Source organism: Amblyomma maculatum, chromosome 7 (assembly GCF_055883805.1).
Source record: "Amblyomma maculatum isolate TAMU_Amacu chromosome 7, ASM5588380v1, whole genome shotgun sequence".
Classification (NCBI taxonomy): Eukaryota; Metazoa; Arthropoda; class Arachnida; order Ixodida; family Ixodidae; genus Amblyomma; species Amblyomma maculatum.
In genome coordinates, this window is record NC_139350.1 from 77,718,940 (window position 1) to 77,744,587 (window position 25,648).

The window sequence follows — 25,648 nt, forward strand, 5'->3', positions numbered from 1 at the left end:
GTCGCGTTTCCTAGTTAGAGACAAGACGGAAGTCTTCTTAATATTCAACATTAAGCGATTCAACAAACACCATTTCTCGACGTTGTTAATGTCAGCTTGCAATTGGCGGCAGTCCTCAATATCTCCAAAATTACGGAATAATTTGAAATCATCTGCGAAGTGCAAAATTCTCGAGTCCTTGACATGTAACGGCAAATCATTAACAAACACTAAAAACAACAACGGTCCTAAGTTGGAGCCTTGAGGCACTCCCGAAGATGATAGAAATTCGTTGGACACACAGCCGGAAAATCGGACCATGTTACGGCGGCTGCCAAGGTAGCTTTTGAGCCACCTACAGTACAGTCCGTATTTTTCCATCTTCATCAGAAGTACCTCATGGGAAACCGTATCGAAAGCTTTAGTCATGTCAAAGTAGACTGCGTCTACCTGACCGCGATTAAATACATGTGGACCAGTATAATCAAGAAAGCTGCATAAATTCGTTTCCACAGATCAACCTTTTAAAAGCCCGTGCTGCAGAATTGAGATCTGCTTGAAGTATGAGCCCATGCGTTCGTACATAACCATTTCAAAAACTTTCGCAAAAGAACAAATCAGTGACACAGGTCATAAAGTTGTTCACATCACAAGCATCGCCAGACTTGAATACAGGAACAACTACTGACAATTTCCAATGACAAGAAAAAACACCAGTTCGCAATGATAAGTTGAACAAATGCGCTAAAACAGGGCCAAAAATGTCAGCGCATCCTTTGATTACGAAGCTAGGAATTTCATCAACTCCTGTTGAAAGTTTTGGCATAAGTTTCTGAATCTCCAAAAGAACCTCATGCTCGGTAACATTATCATAAGCCAAACAGGCAGCGCTGTCTTCAGAAGTGATAATAGCAGGTGCGTTATCATGGCGCACAAAACAAGAGCTGAAGTGATCAGCAAAAGCTTGGCACACATCTTGAGGTTTAAAACAGATACCATCGCGCGTCTTTATCACAGCAGCACTAACTTTATCATTTCTTTGCTTGCGCACAAAATCCCAAAAACTGTTTGGTTCCTTTTTCAAAGTTCTGTTCAAGAAGTTTGTGATACTCAGCTTCATCACGTGCAATCAGTTTTTTCACAATTTTTCTGCACAATGAATATCTTTGGTACCAATACTCACTTTCTGATTTCACGTAGAGTTTATGATACTTCTGTTTTTTCTTCAAGGGATGTCTCAAATCGCGCGAGAACCAGCAAGGAAATCTACACTTCCTCGATTTACGGCGTGGTATACATGTTTTCATTATACCCTGTACAACTGATGTAAGTATCTCGACGCCTGTGTTTGCATCATCAATCTCAAGCAATTCTGACCAGTGGTAGGCCTGAAGATCATTGTACAGCTTCAGGTAATTGCCATACGCGTATCTAAATTTTTCTGGCACCATCTCACGCACTGGACGAAAAGACAAAAAGAACGACAAGGTAAACGGGTAATGATATTTGTCTATCAGAACAAGAGGATCGCGCACCACTTGCACTCCAAAAAGAGGCACATTAGATAGAATTAGGTCTAAAATGTTTCCAGCACAGTTCTTCATTGCATTGCATTGATGTAAACCATGGAAATTACTAAACTAATTAAACATTCGGCTTTTTCTCGACTTGCTGTGCAGTTACTAGTGACTAAACCAGTGGACCAATCAACCTTAGGAAGATTAAAGTCTCCATAAATGTGAACCTTATATTTCGAAAAATCGATTTTTTCCCCAATATCTAAGAAATGATCGGTAAAAACGTTAGGAGCAGAATTTGGTGGAAAGTAGTAACAGCCTACTAGATAGTGCGATTTGTCACACGTTGGAATTTCCAACCACACACATTCTTCGTATGTCTCCAGGTCTGGTCTCCTAAACGCATTTAGCACAGAACGGCAGTTAAACCCTTTTATAAGGTACATGCACTGGGGAGCAGCTTTTATCTCCAATATCAGAGGTCCCTTAAAGCAAGGCATATAATCCCATTTTCTAACCAGACCTTATTTCGACCTAGGCATCCTACAACTAAAATGTGCAAAAACCAAATGTATATCCCTTAGCATAAGCGTTATTATCGCTTTGGTTTACATGTTGCATTTCCTTGATGGACCACCCAACACTGAACGCAATTCGCAACTTTCTTATAATGTTTGCGAACTGCTTTTGAAGTGATTGCAAAGTGCCATCGCGATGTGACGTGGCATCGCAACTAGCGATTCCCAACTCCGGAAAAAGTTATGTGTCTGGTAATACTACACAAACTCAAGTAAAAAAAAAAAGCGCCATGATATCGTGAATGTAGCCAGCTTACCACCAAGGTGCTAGAAGCAGCCAGAACTATAAAACATCACCTGCACAAATATCACTCGGAAGTTTTTGCTTGTTTGTCAAAGGGTAACACCGGCTGTGAGTAACAAACCTGCGAATGTCGCTACTGAGGCGAAAGATTTAAAAAAAGCCAACAGGGCATTTCTGAGTGGAGTTGATACCACGGTTGAATAGCAACCAGAGCTGTTTATTTGTCTTAGCTAGAGCAGAACCACTTCTGTTATCTTGTTTGTTTTGGCCTTAGCTTGGATAGTCTTGCTTTCTAGTCACAATGGTTTGTTTACGTCAGCAGCACAAGCTGATCGCTATCTTCGCATTTACCGGATAGGTTGTTCATATTGGAAAGGTAAAGCTCAAAAAGGCACAAGACGAACTTTCGCAACTGTGAAAAAGATTAAATAGAGAAAAAAGACTACCGCCCTTTAGTTGCGAAGACTAAGATTTTATTTCGACACCGGGATAAAACAACAAGAGAGCTGACGGAGGCCTACTTGATCCGAAAAAGACAGTCGCAATGTTGGGCAATGCGACTGATAGGGCGTGAAAGGGGAATAACGTACGAGGCAATTGCAAGTGCTGACCTAAGTTCAAAATCGAAGTGTTCACCTATATACCATGCAAGAATGCACCACCGTCGTGACAAGCAGGTACAAACGGCAGCGCGAAATCATTATGACAGACTAGCTGATTCCGGTGTTTGGAAGCCATCTATTGCTCTCTCTACAAAAGAACTGAAACATTTGCGTAGTCCCTGAACCTCTTGCATGGTGCGCTTGTGCAAAGTCAGGCCACGACTTGCCTTTCTTTAGCTAGGACGGCTAATTGGGCTAGTTGGTAAGAATCCACACTATAGGAACAGCGCAAAAATGCGACGGTCAAGAAATGAACACAAGAGTCTATCAACTGAATTTTATGGCAAAAAAAAAACGCATCTCTTTTTAAAAGTGTCGCTGTGCTGCAAGTCACGCGATTAAACAACGCATGCCTCTGGTCAATGAACTATCAACACGAGCCGTCAATAAACATGAATTTTTTTTTTTCATGCAAAGTAAATGTGGTGCGGCTAACGTACGAGTCCCTCGCTTTTTGTATTTAGTACGCCTCTGCCAGCTCTCGGGTTATTTTATCTCTATGCCAGAAAAGCACTATTCCTATCAAGAAAAAGCGAACACCCTTAGCATGAATTGCAGTGTTCGGTGAGGTTTCTAAAGGGCCGACATGACAGGGAACGACAATGCTCCCACAATCTCTTATTAAGGCCCGTTTGACCTATGTGTGCTCTTCCGCACTTCAGCGGAGTGCTGTAAACAACGCCTATAGCACATTCGACGTACTTGAACTTGTGCCTAATACTACAGCCTGCCTTGGCGTCCAAGGGGAAAGGCGTCCAAGGTTCAAATCCTGAGCCAGAAGCCTCACCTTTTCTTTTTCCTTTGAAGGTTTAAGAGAAAGAGGTACAAAATGTTTTCTAATAAAATGCGTTTTTCCCGATAAAATTCAGTTGATAGTCATTGCCTTTTGTGTTGTTTTCATGTCCCTTGTCTTTTTGCGCTGTTCCTATAGTATGATTGCCTTTATTTGTCGCTTACTGAGTCGAAATAAATAGTTGCAAGCTTTCACTCGCGTGCCATGCCCTTCCTCGTCTTCGCCTCAATGTGCGCTCATACTTCGATGTCACATGCCCACGGCGTTGTCGGGTCGCCGATCGCCTTCCCACGTGCCAAAAATGCTTAAGCATACCAAATTTTGGGGGTTTTCCATCTAAATTTGCAAGACACCATTAAGTTGGCCATAATCAGATGAGGCTGCACACTAACTTTGGCCCAATTTGGACGATGTCAAAATTTGGTTTCCAGAGCCATGCGCGGCGAATTGCTCTGCACGCGCCCTTCGTAGACTGATGGTCGCCACAGGGCGTTTCGTTTTTTTCTGCGGCATCCTATCTCTACGCATGTACTCTTTTTCTCTGCTCTTGGCTTGGCCGCGCAGACAGCGCGCCGCGTGCGTCCGGTTCTATTCCCTTCTTTTGCTTCCTTGTTTATTTTTTGTTTGCTTACTTTCGCTACTCCCCCCCCCCCTTTTTTTTTTGCATTGCAGTTTTCTTCGCGAAGCGTACTGGCAAGGTCTTGATCTGCGCACGCGGCTCAACTTGTTTTTTTTTTTTTTTTTGTATTTTGCTTGGTTGTGCACCAAGCAAGCACCTATATTTGCGGCCTGGTCCGCAGCAGTCTAGGCCTCTCTGGCTCAAAGTTGAAAAAAAAAAGAAGGTTAAAGTATTGATGGTCAGCAGAGCCTCCCTGATCTCTCCTGGATAAAAAAAAAAATGATAAAGTATTGCGCAGTGCTCACATACCAGCGGTACACGAGAAAGGTTATTAAAGTTAAAGGAGAACCCACAGCTGATATGGTCTCCCAACAAAAAGTACCATGGCGGTTCGGTTCGATATGGAGCTCCGGACACAGTTGGTTCGTGTGTATACAATGGTGCGCCGATGCAAATTAAAGTACAATGAGGGGCTAGTAACGAGATGGATACAAAGGGAGCCAACCGTCACTACTGACACAAAGGAAAATAAGTGTGTGTGTGTGTGAGGGGGGGGGGGGGGGCCTCTAAGTGAGCTCCGAATTTCACGTTCGAGTAGAAATTAGACGAATTCTTGGGAAGTCGACATTTATTCACTCTGTGTACCGTCGTAGAGATTCCATATCTGCTCTGATGGCGTCCAAAAACATTCACGCGCTCCACTGAAGGCAGAAGATCTTAAGCCAAAACTTTTTGCGCTTGCTATAGAATCGCAAGTTTGTCTTAGACTCCAATCCATATTTAACTGTGCTTAGTGCGCGGCAGTACGTTAAGAGATAGGTAGCATGTCAGAGTGGGCCAGATAAATAAGTAAAGTTACTGACATTCAAGTGGCAATCAAGAAGACGAAATCGGCATGGGAGGACATGTAGTGCCATAGCCTCCTTTATACTCTGTGCCTGTCAACGCGCCGCGCGAACAATAGAGCGGCGCCGTCGAGTAAAGTTGCGCGGTCCCCTCGCTCAGGGGGTTTACATGAGACCGACAAAGTCGGGTCGGGGAGGCCTGTCGGGCTGAAAACCGGCTATCGGGCTCATGTATACGCTAGGGGGTCGAGCTAAACGACCGTCGGGTCGGGTCCCGCCAGCCCGACTGCAGGGGGTGGGTTGGCTCGACCCTACCCGATGGGCGAGGGGCATGTATACGCTGACGCGTCGGGCAGGCGCCTCCTCTCTTGCCTCCTTGCAGGTCGGGGACGGGACCGTGAGCTGTTCGTCTGAGCATTCCTCCTCTGCCTCCTCTCCCGCCTGCGCCTGGTTCACTTGCGCGACGCACGGTGTAGCAGCGATCTTTGCCCGACAGAATCGAGCTCATGTAAACCCGGACGGGTCGGGCTGGCTAAGCTCGACAACCGGCTCCCCCCTACCCGACCCGCTTGCGTCGGGCTCATGTATACAAGGCTGCTGAGGGCGCCGATGACGTAGGGGTCGAGGCGCACGGGTACGAATGTCGGCGCAGGGCGGGAGCGCTGTTATTCGCTAGCGGGATAACTGCTCCTAAGCATGAGTCGTGCATATTCAGCATATTTATTTGTAAGGCCGACATCCACTAAGCATAACAAGTGATCATGATACTTGTTAGGCAATAACACCAACGCTATATGACATTTTATGTCAGGCAGTTTCAAGAAATTGCGCATGGCTCGGAAAACTGCATGACTGCTCCGCTAGCATCAATGGTAATAGAAAAATTAAAATGCTAGTCTACGCTGCAATTAAACAAAATTTAAGAAGAAAGGCACCAGCATTTATTTACACATTTCACAACAGCAATTGTGCCTCAAGAGTACCATGTAGAAGTGGTGTGATGAATAGCTGCCACAAGTGGGGAAAAAAGTTCACGGTGACTGCTGTCACTGATAGCACTTCAGAAGCCAGCTTGATTTACAGATGATTGGAACAACTGCATCGCAGTATGCCATTGAGATCTGTAAGAAAAACAATTTTGGTATCAGCTGTTACTTTCAATGATTCAGCGCGTCGTACAAACGTTTTTTTTTTTAACTAGAAAAACAAGGAAAGACAAATATACGCGTTGCATCTTTCTGTTTCGATCACTCCAAAATAATCGTCACAATTTAGGAAAAGCTCGTGTTATTATTTTTTCACAAAATTTCGCAGTTAGCGAAACAAAAAATACTGCGCTGGAGCACATGTAACATACCACACAGACGAGCTAACCAGGGAGGAAGTTCGCATCGCAGTCCAGAAAATACATGTGCACATTTAATATTATTATTACCTTTGTGATGCGTAATAAACCCACTTCTGGTGCTGTCATTATTTCTCACAGACCTTAATTCGGTTGAGTGCGAGAAGGGAAACTAATGTAGGCTTTGCAAGATTTGGTTTAACTCACTTTAAAGTAGTCATCTTCACAATAGGTAAATCTTGTGATTCTATTTTATCACAAATTTTCATAATTAGCGTATACTTCAAAAAGAAAGCTTCGCAGGAGCACTCTACGCAGACGAGCGAGGCAGGGAAGCAATTAGCATTGCAGTCCAGAAAGCACAGGTGCGCATCTAACAATACTCTTGCAGTATTGACGCTTAATAAACACATTGGTGCTGTCACTATTTTTTACAAGCCTCAAAGCAGCTGAATACTACGCAGCGATCGCCGGAAGGATAAAGCAAAGCTGGCACTTACCAGTTGGTGCAATGCTGTATTCCTGCAGCACCCGAAGGCAGAGAAAAGAAGCATGACCTTGCACACAGCAGAACAGTCCACGAAACAGCGAGACAGCGGCAGTGCGTGGCTATCCGGACCGCTTTGCAACACGGCGCACCCGGCACTCGCCTGGCGAAGGTGACCCCATAGAGGAAACGATTGGTAAAGAGCGGTCACTCGGCGAAAACTGGCCCCAGGAAATGACGCGCGACTTTTTGCGCTGCCGCCGATTGATGGATGGCGGCACCAACGTGCGCATGCGCGGACGCGCGCACTACGGCACTCGCTGCAGCGCTAACCCGCCGGAGCAGACGACAAAAAGCTGTCGAAGGGAGCGAGCTGTTGTCTGCTCGTGCCTCGCCTGTGTGGCACAGACGGCATATTTTATCTCTCGTGGGCTGCTAAGCGGAACGACTGCGGTTTGGAACGACGTCAAGGTGAGCAACGTTTTTTTGCTGAATTACGCTGCATTTGAAACAGTTTCCATGACCACGCCGGCCGGTGCTAATTAAGTTTCGCAGCGAGAAGTTCAGGCGCAGTTCGTGACGCTCCTGCAGATTCCAACCGCGGCGAGGATTAATATGTTGTGTTCCTGCGAAACTGAGCCATAGAGAAAGGGATTGGTAAAGAGCGGACACTCCCATAGGGACCAGCGGCCCATTTGACTGTAGTGCACCATGCGGCCGGCGGCAACTGCTTCCGGTCTTGCTGAAAGGCGCGCGATTTGAATGCTAGCCATGCGCTGCGCCCTTCCCTGCCCTTTTGGCGCATTTTTGTTTTAAATGGTCTGCTAGTGTTTCTATTTATTTTCAGCATGCATAACAGGAAAAATAGATTCCCAGTTCTCTAAACTGGCCGTCAACGCAGCTGCGCCACAGCCTTTGCAAAACAGCACTGCAGAAAAGACGCCATGTGCTTTGTGAAATGAATTTATTTTGCTGCATATAAACCACAAGAGATGCAACAGATATAGACGGATGCATTGACAATACTTGACACACATTAGGCGATGTGCACAATACAGAAAAATAAAAATACACAAGGTTAGAAACAGCACTGAGGTAGAGACAAAAAATAGCATAACTGATTTCCGAATAATTGCAAATGATATGTAACAAAACAGGCATTATACATAAACTACACAGTCCCAGTCGCGGCTACCTTAGCAAGGGTAACTTGTATTGTCTATGGCAGAGAGGAGTACTGACGCTTGAGTGAAGGCCACACCATTCACTCGTCGCATCTGCCGTGCTTCGGCTGCAGACCGTGGGTCCATGCAGTGCTGTTGGAAAAGGAATGAACATGATGCAGAAGATTGCAATGAAATGTAAGGCCACTGCACCGCGCACACATCTGTGCATGTGGGTGGGTACTGAAAACTTGGTGGGCAGCAGTTATGGTCCAGAACAGAAAAGCTGTCATTCGTAAAATTGATACGAAAGCTACAGCCCCAGATTGCTGGCGCTCCTTGCGGACCCATGTTCTCGTGCATGTACTTTGGTTCTCGCTTAATCAGTAATTTTGCAGTTCGTACCGGTATTCTCTCACACACTCATTATCGTGCAGTCGCATGTTGCCACATTATGGGGAAGACCACCCGGCATAAATATAAATCTCCGCTCTAAACAAGCGGCGCCAATGTGCTTGCGTGACTCAGGGGCAGCGTGTCTAAATCGAAATCCAAGGATCCTGAAGGGCTGGAATTCAATCTCGTTCTCCCATCTCAAAGGCAAATGTCTACGTTTGCAGCGCCAGCCAGCTCGGCCATATCATCTTGGTCCCGTGACGTCACATAGCCAGACAACGTCCTTAATCGGCCATGTCTCCTGCCAGCTGCCACTGCCAGAGTCATGCCCGCGACCTTTCGTTCAGGACTTTGACACCGGATTTTCGAAGCGGCGAGCTTCGCTACGCCATGTAAATCAAGGTCGATGTGCGCGGCACCAGTCGCTACTGCGCATGTGCCGTAACCATGGCAACGAGGAGCACTGTTCCAGGGGTGTTTCGCCTCTGCACTCGCTGCAGAGAGGAAGAGAAGGGTAGATGTATTCCAGCAGATGCGCTCGCTGGCGCGGAGAGAGCACTGTTCCACGGGTGTTTCGCATCTCCACTCGCTGCAGAGAGGAAGAGAAGGGTAGATGTATTCCAGCAGATGCGCTCGCTGGCGCGGAGAGAGCACTGTTCCACGGGTGTTTCGCCTCTGCACTCGCTACAGAAAGGAGGAGGAGGTACTTATTCATTATTAATATAACAGCGCGACCACGAAGACAAAGGACAAGATAAAAGAAAGCCACAGTACAAGCGCTGACTCACAACTATGCCTAAGCCCTTTACTCCAAGGCCCAGAAGAAACAAACATGAAGAAAACGAAACAGTCACGTGAAACAACCCCGGGGTTCACCTGCTGCACAAAAAATCACTTAAAAAAGACACCTCTTTGCTTGAAAGAGCAAGAGAAGTCTTGCTGACACACTTATTGTCCGTTGAAATAAAATATGATTCCACTATCTCTCTCGTCATCGTCTCTTTGTGGCGATACAAAATCCTAACCTTGTCAAACTTAGGAGTGCACTTCTTCTCCTTCTTCATTATTTCACATGAATGGCAATGTGATACCAGAAACGTTTTGTCCTTTCCACTTTCCAAGTTGTTCCGGTGTTCCTGCAGTCTCTGTTTGTCCTGTTTGTCCTATATAACTGGCTCCACAAGAGAGTGGAAGCCTGTACACAAAGCTGTCTTGCATCCAACATATGGGTTTCTATGTTTCACCCCACATTCTTGCTTCTTCGCTTCTCTTTCCCTTTGAATAGCCGGGCAGATACTCTTCATCTTGAGCGGGGCGGTCAATGCGACGTCAACGTCATACCTCTTGCCTACATTTTTGAGGCCATGCGAAATTCTGTGCACATACGGACTGCAACCTTCCTCTTCCTCTCACCCATGCTGGGCAGGGATTTCAATCTGTGCGTTCTTTTAAGGCTCTTCAGTACCCGGCAACTGGCCTTAATAATAACCGACTCCCGATAAGCGGCCTTTGCAATTCTTGTCACTTGTCTTTCAAAACTCTTGCCCATGCCGTGGTAACAAGATTTCTTCAACGCATTTAATAAGCAAGTGTTGATCATCCCATTCTTCACTAATTTGGAATGCCCCGAATTAAAGCTTAGCAACGGCTTCATCAATCTCGGGTTGTATTCCCAACAAACATGATCACCACCGAATTGAATCAATAGATCTAAATACTGTAACCAATCTGTTACAATGTTTAGATCTATTGATTAAATAATGGTGAAATAATGAAGAAGGAGAAGAAGAAGTGCACTCCTAAGTTTGACGAGGTTAGGATTTTGTATCGCCACAAAGAGAAGATGACGAGAGAGATAGTGGAATCATATTTTATTTCAACGGACAGTAAGTGTGCCAGCAAGACTTCTCTTGCTCTTTCAAGCAAAGAGGTGTCTTTTTTAGGTGATTTTTTGTGCAGCAGGTGAACCCAGGGGTTGTTTCACGTGACTGTTTCGTTTCCTTCATGTTTGTTTCTTCTGGGCCTTGGAGTAAAGGGCTTAGGCATAGTTGTGAGTCAGCGCTTGTACTGTGGCTTTCTTTTATCTTGTCCTTTGTCTTCGTGGTCGCGCTGTTTATATTAATAATGAACAAGTACCAACTCACCCAACAAAATATCTTACGAAGAGGAGGGTAGATGTATCCCAGCAGATGCGCTCGCTGGCGCGGGGAGAACGGGAAGTTTCCGCGCTGCGCATGCGCGCGCCGCCGCGGAGGGCTGACTGGAGCTATAGTGTTCTAGTGGAGCTGGAAAGTGTCTGCTGGCATCACATGCCAGCAGACACTGGCATCACAGCTGGCATCACATGCCAACGTCAGACATCTTTTACTGTAATGGGCGCTCTATTCTTAAGTTAAAATCAAAGCATATTTTGAAACGCCGGAAGCCCGCGTGAGTACCCTAAGTTTCACTGGGCAAGTGAATACGATTCGCATTCCTCCTGATTTCGAATTCTTCAGCCGATCCTTTACTTTGCTTGGTTGTAGGAAGCAATCTGTCTATCACCTGTTATGTCATTATGACGTGTTTACAACAGTCGACTGCACTGCACATTCTCAGTTGCCAGCTATAAACGAGACAAGTTCCCTATTCATATTTCTTTCCTTCTCCTTAGGATTGCTCATGTTTTATTTACTGACATCTGGAAGTAGGGAATCGTGGATAAAGTGAAAGACACAGTAAAGGTCGCCATGACGTTAAAGTGATGGCACATGAAGAGAAAAGTATACCAAAAATTTCAGATGGCTGCCGTAAATCACGAACATCTACCCGGCGTGAGTGAGTACGATCGTGCAGCAATAAGCGAAGCATCTGGTATGAGCCTGGTTAAATGTTTAAACAGCGCGTGCGCATTTACAGAGAGACGCTATCTATCAGTTTGCGTGTGCACGTATAGAGAGGGAAAGAGAGAGAGGGAGGGGAAGATTGGCGGGATCATTCCGCTCATTCCGCCTTTCACTACAACCCCCCGCTGTTCCCCCCGGTCAATTCCGGGCACCAAGGGAGTCACGTGTCCTGGATTGACCGCAGCTTTGCACATAGTTGCTCGCCGCTTTCGCAAAAATGTTGAGCAGAGCTTAACGAATGCCAAGGAAATATGTGCCCGCCAAGGAGGCTTGGTGCTTGGAAGTCTCGCCATTTCTGTTCACTGGGTTAGGGATGTGTCGGGCGCCCATTCTTAAAACTTATGCGCAAGCACCGCTTTGAGGTGATCCTGGCCGGCGGCTTGCTTTGCGAGAGATGCGGCATCAAACTTAATCCCAGTGCGGAGCTTCCTGGAGGTCTTTTCTTTCCTGTTTTTCAATGTAATCTGGGGCGGTAACATCGTAGACTTACTTCTCAGTGCGGTACGTGTGCTCCTCATCGAGCCCTGCTACACAACCGTGCCCAGTCAAGCGCATTCAAATCCCACGGAGAGTCAGCACGTGGTTACGATGTTTGATTGCCCATCCCCAGCTCATGGCTTCGATCTCTGTTGCGCAAACTGCGCTTCGATGAAAGTGAATCGCAAAGGCACCCGTGTACTAGCAATACTAGTGCATCTTGCCCAGACCTGGACGGCGTCCCCCATAGCTTGTGTCGCTTTAGCACTTTAAACCACGTTCAATATACCAAGTGCACACGTGGTTCTGGATAGTACGCGTGATTCGGCTTTGGAAGTTAAACTTTCCGCGAGACATCATAATTTTTTGATCATAAAAAAAAGAAAAGAAGTCACTTTGTAACCTTCTCACAGGAGACTAACCTAAGGACTTCGCGCCCCTTGAAAGGACCTCTCTGAAGGTGTGTCCCGTCGTGGCATTTGATCAGCATGTTCTGCAGTCAACCAGACAGAGCGCTCATTCAGAAGACACACGAGCGTCCAAGAGTTCAACCAGTTCTCGTCGTCTTCGTCTTTGAGAGCCAACTACAGCGCATTCGGAGGCTGCGTTTGTTCTAACTCAATCAGCGATTTATTTTGGTCGAATGATAAGAAAGACAATTTGTCCATGATCCACCAGGTCGTCAGCATCATTACCTGGGGTATAAAATTGATGCTAAAATGAACTACTTTTCCTCCTCCTCTTGAGTGATTCTATTTCTTTCTTAATCCTGCTCGATGAAATGAGATCGAAGTGCCTGTCTGTCTTCCTTTAGCTAAAATTTCAGCAGTTCTAAAACGACTTATGTACTGAAAGAGAAACCGATCCTCTTAGCCTGCATGCGCCAGCGCGCAGGCGTACGGTTGAGGGCAAAGCCCCAGGTTGCCAGAACTATCCGGAGCCATTCACTACGGTGTCCCTGATAACCTAGAAGCTTTTCTGGTGTTATATTATTTCAGAATCACACCGCACACGCAAGGCTGCAGGAACGAACGGAAGAGTAAGTACGGCCTCAAGGCATGTACACATACACACACGACGCATTCAACCACACATAGATAGACGTGTAGAAAAGCGCACGCAGAAAAAAGTCACCCAGGCACAAGCATACAGGCACAGGCGTGCACGCATGCGCAGGGACGCACACTGAAACGCAGTCTGACACACCTGTACACATGAACACGCGTGCATGTAGACACACGCGCGACTGAGAATCTACGATCTTGCGGGGGAAGTCGGGTGTCTTTAACTTCACGTAATTATTCATTGACTTCGCAGAAAGAAATTATTTATGCTTCATAAAAACCTTTTCCGAAGACGGAAAGGCAGGAAATAGACGGGAAAGAGTCCGAAAAACCGGACTTTATTCTTCGTGCTCACCAAGGCGTCGTAAAGAATGCGGAGGCCTTCAGCGAGGTAGGGTGTAGTGAACATAAAATTGGGCTGTCTACAATTCGCCTACACTTGAAGAGAGGACGGAAAAATCTGGGCAAGAAGGTTGTGAACTATCTAGTGGTGAGAAGGAAGAGGCAATGTGATTGAGGATTTTGCTGTAGAGCAGATATTTGGTTTTTACCGAAGATGACGACATTAGTCTTCAAGGAATTAGCGATAATCTCACTGCTATCATAACGGAGTGCGAAATAGAGGTACGCAGTAGGGTAGTTGTACAGGATGCCTACAAACGCTGTCAGCAAACTAAGTATCTGATTAGGATACGTCAAAGCATCAAAACGTGTACAACAAAAAATACAGGGTTATAAAATTTAGTCACTAAGCTTTAGGAAACTGATGACAAGAAATACAATATGGAAAGAATAGGCCATGCTATATACAAAGCAGTAGCCTAAAAGTTGCGGAATGGTACCAATATCTCATCGCCAATATGAATAAACTAGTGGATGTAGGCGGGGGGTTCCACAGTGATCTTTACAGTAACCTAAGTTATCAGGTCTGTAATGAGAGATGCAGTAGTGTAGAAAAATTGGACTTTCCACTGGTAACACAATAAGTAACGAAAGCCTTGGATGCAATCTAAAGAAAAAAAAAACAGCTATTGAGGAAAAGGTAGCAGTAGCTTTGTTGAAGAATGTGCTGGAAAAATTGCGCACTCTGCGCAAGGTCTGATCACCTCGAACACGTACACTAGAAGCGTAAAAGGATGCTAAAGCTTTCCTAATTCATAAGAAAGAGTTACTGTGACCAAGCATGCGCGATCGAATCCCGGCCGCGGCGGACTCATTTCAATGGAGGTGAAAAGCCAGGCGCCCATGGGGTGTGCGATGTCAGCGTATGTTAAAGAACCCCGGGTGGTCCAAATTTCCGTTACAATCCACTACGGTGTCTCTCATCGCCTGAGTCGCTTTTGGACGTAAAACTCCGCAACAACAAACCAAACAAAAAAGAAGGCATCAACGACATGCATTAATACAGACAGCTCAGCTCACTGTGTTTTACTTACAAGGTAATTAGAGAGTTGATCGGTAAAAGAAACAGGACAGCGTTATACTTATTTAACCAAACGCTCTGGAAAACCAGTAATAGAATCAGGACAACCATATAATTAATCAATCAAAGAATAAGGTAGGCTATCAAAATGCTCACAAAAATATGCAACTTTTTTAAAAATTTATTTGGTTTATTAGAAACCGAAGCAAAGGCAAAAAGGCTAGAAGCCTGACAAAGGCCTTTGCTCCGTATGCAGTTCGGCACACAGGGATCACACTCGTGTATAACCACAACTGCAAGCACAAATTACTTTCATTCAAACCTAAAATGTAAATGTTTATCTAATAACGAGAGATAATCTTGGATATTTGGCCATAAAGAAAAACCAAGAGAATGCATGTCAAAAAATTTTCTCTGAAGAGAAAAAAACATACAAAAAGAACAAAAACAAATCTGCAAAGTGCATGATAGTATATTTATATCAGTTAGCAATATCAATTACAGTGAACACAGTACATAATGACAGAATGAAGATATAATACAGGCGTTTAATTATGTTGTCACGTTTTTGTGGAAACAAAGCATAGTAGAAACAACACTAAAATGCCATATCGGTGAAGAAAGCACTGGGAAACAAATCAGATGAACTCAATATTTTATCGTAGTATTATATTCTTGAGCAGTTTTTGGGAAGTGACTTCTTAAAATTTTGCAGGTGTTCAAAGGAATTAAGCAAACAAAGAATTTGGTACCGTATTGCGTTGCCTCCCATAATTTGTCCTCACAATGAGTATCTTCGTGCGATGTGTTCGAAAGCAATACTGTGCCGAGGAGGTTGCAGTGCTGTGAAGTTTATTCTTTTGGACGTGTTGCAATAGCCTATAATATTATATTTGGTTAGCCTTTATTAGTGAATATTTTTTTGAACAGTGAACTTGTCATGTAAATATCGAGGGTGCCCACGATAGTTCTCATATACAGGTGAGAGCGGGGCAAAAAGCGATACAAATGTGCAAATATTTGTTTTTTCAAAGGTAGAGAAAAACAAATATCCCAGCAATATTTGGCACCTCTCTACAATCCCGCCCAGACAATTGGAAAAGCAGAGCTGTAGCGTTAGACTGCAAAATTTAATATTTTGAAAAATTCAAAATGTCGAGATATGCCCCAAGCTCTGTGGCAAAATGCGACAGGGCGTGGGGCAAAATGAGACGCCCTTAAAAAACTAAAACGCACCCCTTATTTGCAACAAATACACACGTAGTTCGCTCCATGGCCACCAACACAATCTTAGTGAGGCCATTGCCCGCATGAACAACATTAGATCCAGAGAGACCCCGGAGTTGTTTTCTTCCATAGACCGCCACACACAAAGAAACTCCAATCTTTCACCTTTTACGCACCTTGTGTACGCAAGCGTTTTGAATTTTCCATCCTTCTCTGCTCTATGCTTCGTACCAACTGCCGAATTTTGTCTTTCTCTTGTATGTCCGGACCATCCTAAACAGCAAAAAGATACACACAGACCTTAAGCGCCAGTAACAAAGCCCTTTTTGTTACTTCAAGCCATGGAACGTACACAATGTCTCGTTTAGCCCCCATGCGTAGCCTCTTACTTAAATAATTTTATCGTTTCAACAGGCCGGAAAAAAGCTCCGCGTAAATAAAAAAGAATAACCAATTGTAGTAAATAAATACGTGAATCCAGAACGTTTAGAAATTCAGCTTTCACGGGCAGAAAATTAAGGCGTGCCGAAATCCTCCCTTTTCCGGAGCTTTATTTTTCTCTTCAAGCAGAACCAATCCAGTCAATCATTAAAACGTATGCAGTGGAATGTAACGGTGCGTGTTGGCTAAGAACCAAACCATTACAACTTTTTGTGTTTACGCTAGAGGCCGCTAAGCGCTAAAATGTCGCGTTTTGCCTGGCTCTCCCCTGCGCAGGACTCGCTTCCGTAAAGTAATCGGCTTTTTGAAAATCTGTTTGTGCGGTGGTTTCCCAGACTAGGGAGCAATAGGATAACCTGGAATAAAATTGCGTATAACGAAGTTTCCAGCCTTTCCGGTATTAATGGACTCAGTTTATAAAGACAACCTACCGCCCTGATTAATTCTGCTGCTAGATTCAACACGTGAGCAAGCCATGACAAGTTCTCATAAAACCAAACGCCTAAGAACTTTTGAAATCAACATGCTCTAAACTTACATCGGGAAAATTAAAGCCGATATTTGATACCATTGGTCTATTGATTGGGGAAAATATCATGTAGGTAGTTTGCTTGTGTTCAGTTGCAGGGAAAGAAGTGTCAAGTAATCATTAACATCATTTTGAAGCTGTACCAAAGATTAACTTGCGAAAAAAACCTTACAGTCGTCTGCGTACATGATTATTTTAGGAGAGTTAGGTATTGTACAAAGATTAGTTACATAGATTATGAACTATAGCGGACCAAGAATTGACCCTAGGGGGACACCTTTCGTTAGTTTTGCGTGCGCACGCATTTCCCCGATTACATTAGCATAATGATACCGATCGGATAAGTAACTGTGTACTAAATATAGCACAGTTCCGTGCATCTCATACTTAATTAGTTTATATAAGAGGATGGTGTGAGACACAGAGTTAAACGCCGTCTTAAAATCAAGAAATAGGCCAAGAATATGAAGTATTCTCTCAAAATTATCAATTGTCATGTTTAATACCTAGTAATGGTAGTTCCATCGATCTGTGTTTTCTAAACCCATATTGCATGCCATTTATTACATTACACTTATTGAAAAGATTGTGTGTCTGGGGTTCAAGACACTTGGAAATACTTTAGAAAAAATCAGTAACACCGACATAGGTCCGTATAGTTCTTATTTGCTTGTGCATCACCCCCTTTAAATACTGGACAAATACGTGCTATTTTAAGCGATCAGGGAAAACTCCGGCTCCAAACATTTTGTCAATAATGTGCGTTATAACAGGGGTAATAAGTTTCATACTATATGTCAGGGGAGAGAGAAATGCAGCGAATGTACTGTATACTGTATATGTACTGTAGAAAGGCTGTATATAGCCTTCATACAATATGCGAAAGACTCACTGACTGAACGAAACCTTAGCAGTCATGCAAGCATCATCAAATCACGGCGTAGATGAGCCAGATGTAAGAATAATGAATTCTATAAAGCTATAAGATACCTGTAAGCAAGGACGCTGGGCAAGGGGACACGCTCATTATAGGTCTGCTGTTTGCATGAGGTATTCAGTCTTTTATGGGACACTTTGGGAAAGGCGTTAATGTAGAACATCTTATTAATCGGCGCTTCGCTGATGACGTTGCCTTGCTAAGTGAATCGGGTGATGAGTTTCAAGCCATGATGGAGGACTTGGAGAGGCCAAGCAGCAAAGCAGATCTTAACATTAATGTGCAGAGAACTAAAATAAGGCTCAACATTTTTAAAGAGAATAGCGAACTATGGTGGGTAGCCAAGTGTCGAATGTGCTAAATGGGTAAGAGCAGGTAGTAAGATATCTGAACTACCAGAGTAAAATCACCATATAAAAGAATTAGAATGTAGTGAGTGCATTTAGCAGGCACTCGCAGATCATGAATGGCGGCTTACCAGTGTTCCTAAACTGAAAAATGTATAACAACTCTATTTAACCGGTACTCACCTATGGGGCAGAAAAATTGAAGCCATAACGATTGGGGTTAAAGTTAAGCTCAGGACAACGCAGAGAGCTTTGGGGGGAAATGATAGTAGCAATTTGCTAAGGGATAAGAGAAATGTGTGGATCAGGGGATAAACTAGTGGCCAGAGTATTCTAGTTGATGTCAAAAAGACATGAGCATGGCCAGGGTTTGTTATGCGAAAGAAAGGTAACCGACGTTCTTACTGCATTCCGTTCTCATGGAATGCAGTAACGCAGTACCTCTTAAGTGAGTACCAGCAAGATGCAGCTGTGATATACTTTCCTCTTGAGAGATATTCGTAACCTTTCTAGTGCGCGTTCCAATTTGATTCGATCTTTCACTTAGTTCCTTTTCCTGATCCAGATCTGCAGCCGCTAGCCTTCATAAATAGTTTTCCATTACTACTTCTAGCGTCTGGCTACCAGTCGCAAACTGCTGTTTGTGACTATAGTGTGTGGGGGATAATAGAGGCAAAAAGTAAAATGTCATATGCACACTGCATGTAGAGGATCCACAAGGGGAGCTGAAAAACGGCAGCCATTCACGCAGTCGCTTCGTACTCTTACAGGCGGGGCTTAAAAGCTCGAACGCTAAATAACACATTGCGGGCTTTGGTAATACCAAAGCCTCCTTCCTTGTCGGCAGGAAGAAGACAAAGCTGATTGTCCTTGAGGTAGGCCACAGTCTTGCTGAGAGGTAGCAGCTTGCTAGCTGACTTGCAATGGTTCAGGACGTCCACACCTTCGGAAACGCAACGTTCCACTTCAGCCTCAGGAGCGAGTCTTGAAACCTGCCGGACCCATCTCAGAAGCTCAGGAGCGGATCGCTTTCGCTCAACTGCAAAATTCAGTCCTCGAGCGAGAACGTCGTGGACTGCCTTCGGAATCTTGACACCTCCGAGGAGGTGAACGTGGTTTCTGTCCAGTGGTTGGTTGGTTGGTTTGTGGGGTTTAACGTCTCAAAGCGACTGAGACTATGAGAGACGCCGTAGTTGAGGACTCCGGAAATTTCGACCACCTGGGATTCTTTAACGTGCACTGACGTCGCACAGCACACGGGCGCCTTGCTTTTCGCCTGCAGCGAAAAGCGGCCGCCGAGGCCGGGACCCGCGTCCTTGGGCACAGTAGTCGAGCGCTGTAACCACTGCGCCACCCCGGCGGGGTAATCTGTCCAGTGGTGGTTTCAGTGGTGGTTTCTTTGGAACGAGCGTTCGAAGATGTGGGAGGATCTGCTGCCACAAGAGCTCAGTTGTCCTGAGCTTGTGTCGAGCGCTAAACTCGGGGAATAGCGTAGGTAACATGAGCTTATGTACTTTAAGGCTCGATTTAAACTAGCATTTCACTAAAGCAAACTTAAAGCCAGACACCGTTGGCACACGTTCATTTGGCAATTTTATGCTTTAACTGCATTTCGCAGTGTCAGAACGACCCCCCCCCCCCCCCCCCCCCCGCGCTCATCGCAGCTCTGCTAGAGCTGCATAGAAGCCTGCTAATCTTGTACATTTTGTGGTAGCTTAAAGCTTTATGCTAATGATCAGGCGTGAGATAAATGGGCCACAAATTAGGAACTTGCTGATAAACCGAATAATAAAGGGCGCGTAGGCGCAAGCAAAGGTCCTCATGACTATCCAGCAGACGGGACCCATTAACGCGGTCGCGTCATACATTTAATGGCACTGATTCCATTTATACTTCAAATGCCCGAAGTCGTCGAAAGATAGAAAGGGTGAATTTGAGGACTTCATCAAAAGAAATCATTTCAATCGCGCAGCCACCCATAAAGAGAAGTAGGGAAATAGTAAAGGATGCGACCATTCAAGGAAGCTGATACAAGAAAGTTCGAGATTCGCTCACTGAAATGCCACAGTGGCTTGGAAACCGCGCAAGTCTAATTTCTCGCATACGAGACGGCACGAGGTTGTAAAACTGCCGACGCAAAGAGGGTGCAATCGACGAAGTTAAGGCAGTACAAAGTGAAAAAGCGTCCGTCGCTGCAATAACGTTTCAGTGCTGTAAACAAATTCTCCGATGGCTAAAACAATAGCTAAAAGTTGCACAATAAAAAAGGGGATATAACCAGACAGGCGGAGTGAAAATGCCCAATCAATTAGAGCAAAAAAAAATCCAAACTCCCGCTTTTTCCTCACGCTGTGGGGTATCAGTGGCAATTAGAACATATAACTGAAAATTTTGCAAATGGTCATCCAAAATGGAATTAAAGGTCGACACTGGTAAACAATTGGCATGGTTGAGATAAATGTCATCATAGACCATATTAAACTGAGATAGACGAGAACTGACCTATGAAAGACAACAATGGAGATAAAAGTGACTGCGCATATAAGATATGCGGCCTTTGATACTGGCTCGAGTACAGGAATGAGGAAAGCGAAGTGAGCACACGTGCAATCCGCCATTGTGGCTGCCCCGCTCCCCAGCTCAGCACTTGCGCCTAGCCGTCTACGGGAAGGCACTCCCACTCACCTGCTACCACCAGTGAGTTTTTCTTGTGTGCAAACCGCGGAGTTACAGCTTGCGCAGCGCATTGTGCTGCATGTCACCCGCAAGGCTATACGCAGGCACGAAGAAGGCCAACTTCGTCGTCTTCAGCCGCTGAACTAACCGAAACAAGGTCACCCGAGAGCCCCCGATCGTCAAGGAAGCACCGACGGCAGTGCATTTACCGGGCGGAGCGATCTCGTGGAATCGTTCGCTGCATCGACACCTCATCACCCGCTATGTGAAGTAATTGGCCACAGCGCTTTATCTCTGCGCATTCCTGCAGCGAGGCCTAACTGTGGCAGCGCTTCCCCACCGCACCTTCTTTTGCAGACCTCAACACAACGGTGAAATAAAGCATGCCGAAGGGAAAAGAAGTTGAGCTCTTCGCTTACAACCAGTGGAACGAAAGCCTCATTGCACTTGGGCCGCAAGCGCAGTACTTGCGTCGGCATAACTCTGGCGGTGTCCTTACGGTGGCCGGCCCCTACTTCATCCAGAAACAACTTGCTATTCGCGCTGCTGTCGCTATCCGCGCTGCTGTCGCCGCTGGGGCCACGCCATTTAAGACAGCCACAATAAGCATCGATTTGAAGGCGAAAGGCGTGGGTCACACGGATGCTGCTGGAGTTGCCAGGTCACAGGTAAGGAAGTGGGGTCCCTGTGGGCACCTACGGGGAAAGAATGTACCACTTATATCCTTATACATTGAGTTGGTCACGTAAACGGAGTATTGCGTTCGTGAATTCTTGAGACGATTCGTGAATCTCGCTGTCACAACGAAGCGCTGCGAATTATACATGAATGCTACCATAACATTGTATAAGTAGTCATGGAAATGAAAAAAGAAATGGAAAGGGCGTATTACTGATTATTCTCACTGCTCATACTATCAAAACATAATTTATTATACCCTTCTATCGGTGTTACTTTTTGAGTCTGGACTAGACAAGGTAATTAATGGATTTAAAATACAAGCACAACCGAAGCTGAAGTAACTCAATTATTCATGGCTGTTTACCACTTGCAACAGACCCTAGACCTGCAAAGCGCTTTCAAGTGATCTCCTATGCAAAACATTTATGCAATACAAATACGTTATGCGATTCTTGATCATTCATGGTGTTAGAAGCACCAAGTAAACTGAACAATTCTAACTGGACGAATTACTGAGGTGCGTCGACAAGTATACGCGCTTTATTTTGGTCGGGTGTGGTGAAGCATAATAGAGGGTTTACAAAAGTACGTCTGGCAACCGTGAGCGGCACGCTGATCCCGGGCTGGCCGCCATATTTCGTTCGCTCCATCCGTTCGCTTCGTCTACGTCCGTCAGCGCTCGCCGTTCTGTTCGCGCTTTTCACGTTTTAACCTAGTGTGCTGTGCTTGGACCTCTCTTCGGTCCCTGGCGGTTTCTGTTAGCGACGCCTAGAAGCGTATTTTGACAGCCGAGACGTGGCGGGGCCCACCGGCCGCGCTGCCGAGCGCGGTTACAAATTGCTCTACAAGTCCTGCATGGGCCCCTCGGCAATCCGCAGCGTCATCCCTATCCAGGTACAGTATCCAGAGTTCTGCAATGTAGATTTTTTTTTTTGTCTGTGCGCCTTTGCTGTTTACTTAAACGCCTATGAGAGACCATCGCGAGTTTGTTTGCTTGGTTTGCGCAATCACCGTCGCTCATCCCACTGGAAGATACTTGGTTGGTGAAACGAGCGAGGATGCATTTTATTTTATGATAAAAGGATCATGCGTAATTTGACGTAAATTGGACTGGCGATTAGCACTTTCCTTCCCATGCCGTCGACGCAGTAGTTGGCACGAGTTTCGGAAATAATCGGGGGATGCGTAAAAAAAAAGTGTCATGGTAATTTGTGCTTCCAGTGATTGAAGATTGATTGGTGTGTGATAGGTGATGACGAGTTAATAAAATCTTTGTAATTGACCAATTGATGAAATAAAGAAACGAAAAAAAGGAAAATTGGAAAGTAAGGGTTTAAAGGTGTCAGAATGAAAAACCAGTGCTTGGTGATGATAATCAAGGAAGAAAATTTAGAATGTGTAATTGATTAATTGAAATAATTGAAGAATGTGTTCAAAAGTGTCAAATTAGGATGGAAAGCCGATTGTTGCTGACGCATGCGTATTCGTGTATAAAAATATAAAACATCAAATAAAATAGAAATAAATACAAAAATGATGAAATATAACGTAACATACATAACAACATATAACATACTACACTTGTGTGTAGTATGTTACTTTTGATGAATTCATATTTCACTGCATCGTGTTCTTTTCGCCCCCCCCCCCCACCTCCTGCTAGGGACCAGTTAGGGCCTGCAGTATTTGGTAAATAAAATAAATAAATAAAAGAGCTAAAATATAACACGTGAAGAAAGAAAACATCGCGCATGTCTGTGTATGCGAGAGAGACACTATCGCGTTATACCTTTAACGGTGGAGCTTAAGTGACCCCCTAATTTTTCTATAACGATATGATATAATATAAATCTTATTTTATGAACACAGCCAGTTGCACAAAGCACAAACACTTCGCCGTGATGTGAGTTGACTTTTCAAATTTCTTTTCGTTTCAGCCGAGTTCCTCCTCCTCCGAGTTCCTCGAAGCTTCCAATGTCAGCGCTTTCATGAGATTACGGCTTCAAACGTTTACTTTCTGACAGAGGCAATAAACAAGAAATCGAGATATTTAAAAATTCTAGTGAATTTCAAGTAGCTGTGAATTAGCGAACCATCGGGTGACTCGAAAAAACACAAAAGTAAAGCGCACGCTTCGTTACTTTATCGGCCGCGCTGGCAGGTATAAAACCTGAGCTGCGCGCTTTGGACGTGGACCGGTCGAAACGGGCTGCACGTGAGCATGCTACAACACACTAGTGGGATGTCATCTTTTCCTGCTTTTCTAGACGCCGCGGGTTTGGCAGCCGCTTGCTTTTGCAGCGTGGAACACGCACCTCGGGCGCACTAGACAACCGTATTGCTCTCTGCACCAAGCACTACCATTTCGTACGACTGTGAAAAGTAGTTTCGGTAATCATGCCCATGTCTTAAATCCAATACACAATGGTAAATGCAACCTACGTACAAAATGTTTCAAAGAACGTATTTGCACAATAGCGTTCGTTATACATGCATTGCTTCTTCTCCCGTGTCCTCCATCGCACTCAAAACAACCTTGCTGTTTTAGGTGATAGCACGCTCTGTGAACTAGCTCCCAGTCAGAGGGACGTGCAGTAATGCTTTACATGATGCAAGTGACCCTTGTAAAGCCAACTAAGACTGCAAACGAACGGTCGCATACACGCGTATACCTTGATTCCATGCGCGTCTACGACGGTGCGCTGGCTGCAGAAGGGCACGCCACAACATACTGGCATCATTCCGAATAGAGCTTGGAGCTAACAGCGACTGCTGTGATGTTCAAAAATGAAACAATCGCTTGTGAGCATTCCAATCCACTTTTCGGTGCATGCACGGGTTCTACGAAGGCGCACGTTGACAGCGTACTCGATGAGAGGCGCGGGCGGACTGAGCAAAACATGGCCGCCGCGCGCAGTTTCTGTTTCTTTCACTAGATGGCGCTAACTTTTGTAAAGCCTCTATTAACTGCTTCAGCTTAACTGATCCAGCAGGCCTGTTGGCTGCCATCTGAAGGTATGACAGTAATTGAATTAAGTACAGTGATTAAATTACTATTTCCGTGTAATTTATAATGCAATCGATTGCATTTTCTGCTTGGTAGTTTATTAATGTAGTTATTAATCTTAAAGCACCAATTTTGCTGCAAACGTAAATCATTCTTAACTTACTTTTATTAAATCGCGCCATTTCTCGTACAAGATACAACACCTAGTGTACCACCAAAGCAGGAACGACGCGCGGCAAGCCTTGGTCAGCGTAAGGAATCGGGCAAAAGGAAACAGAATTGAGTAGGACTGTGCGTCTGGGACTTGCGGTGTCCTGTGTAGCCGGGTCACTTACTGCGGCTATCCTATGGACACTCGCAGCCACTTCTCAAGCAGCACGATGCAAGCGTTAAAAGGAAGCTTAGCAGATTGATCGTGCAACACGCTTGAATTGAAAGGGACAGTGACATTCCTGTTGCGTTAGCTGCGTGGGACACAGTGGTCCTGGCTATACTTGTCGCCAGGGGGCGACGTAGAAGTGGGGTGAAAGGCGGGAAAAAGGCGAAACGGTCCATGGCGTAAGCATCACTGAGGGCAAGGTGTCGAGATCTGTTCCTGGGGACACGGAAGCAATGAATGACCTACAGCTGCTTCGGGCGCTTCAATAGCTGTCTCCCGCGTTTGAAGCCGCACGGACGAACCCCATGGGTTCACCGCTCGTTTCTGTCTTGAGCGCAATAAAAGTGACGACAGTTCACCCATGTTTCTATTTTTGTTGTTTTCTTGCCGTTATCCTATATTTGTAATAGCGCATGCTGTATGAGCGATGGAGGGCATAGTGATCTGGAAAGAAATTTGGCGGGAAGCGAATGGAGTGTGCTTGTTTTGTTCACTAGGTTTTCTTAATTGTTTCAAGATGGAAACTAAAAAGTATTTTAAAATATTTGCATACCTTTTTAAAATTGATTGTAATTTAATGTCATTACTTTTTGGCAATGGCAATTATAACGTAACAAAAGTACATTTTTTCATTTAAAAAAATATGGGTTGTAATGTAACTTAATTCACTTTCAAAAGTAATTTGACCATGTATTGCCGTCCGACACATGGCTTCCCATATTAACTTTGAAATCTTGTGCCATTCCCTTTGAGAGTGTCACCAATCACCCTTTCCCTATCGCGTCCATTGTACTTGAGAACAAACATTAACAGTAAGTGTATCACCGTCGTTTCTTTTCCACCGTACAATGTAGTTATTGTTCTTAGTAGGACAATCTTCTTTCGATTTTGACTCATATTGTTACGTGTCGACAAGCAAGAAGACGGCACTGCATGGCCACAGGGTG

General features: G+C 44.9%; 1 protein-coding gene across 1 annotated transcript in view; it reads left to right on the plus strand.

Moving 5' to 3' along the window:
* Positions 1-21,017: 21,017 nt before the first annotated feature.
* LOC146183692 (uncharacterized) overlaps positions 21,018-25,648 on the plus strand; it is a 30,463-nt gene continuing 25,832 nt past the window's right edge. The window contains exon 1 of the mRNA XM_084608402.1: positions 21,018-21,302. Within this exon, the coding sequence (XP_084464528.1) occupies positions 21,018-21,302 (285 nt within the window). The remainder of the gene's footprint in view (positions 21,303-25,648) is intronic.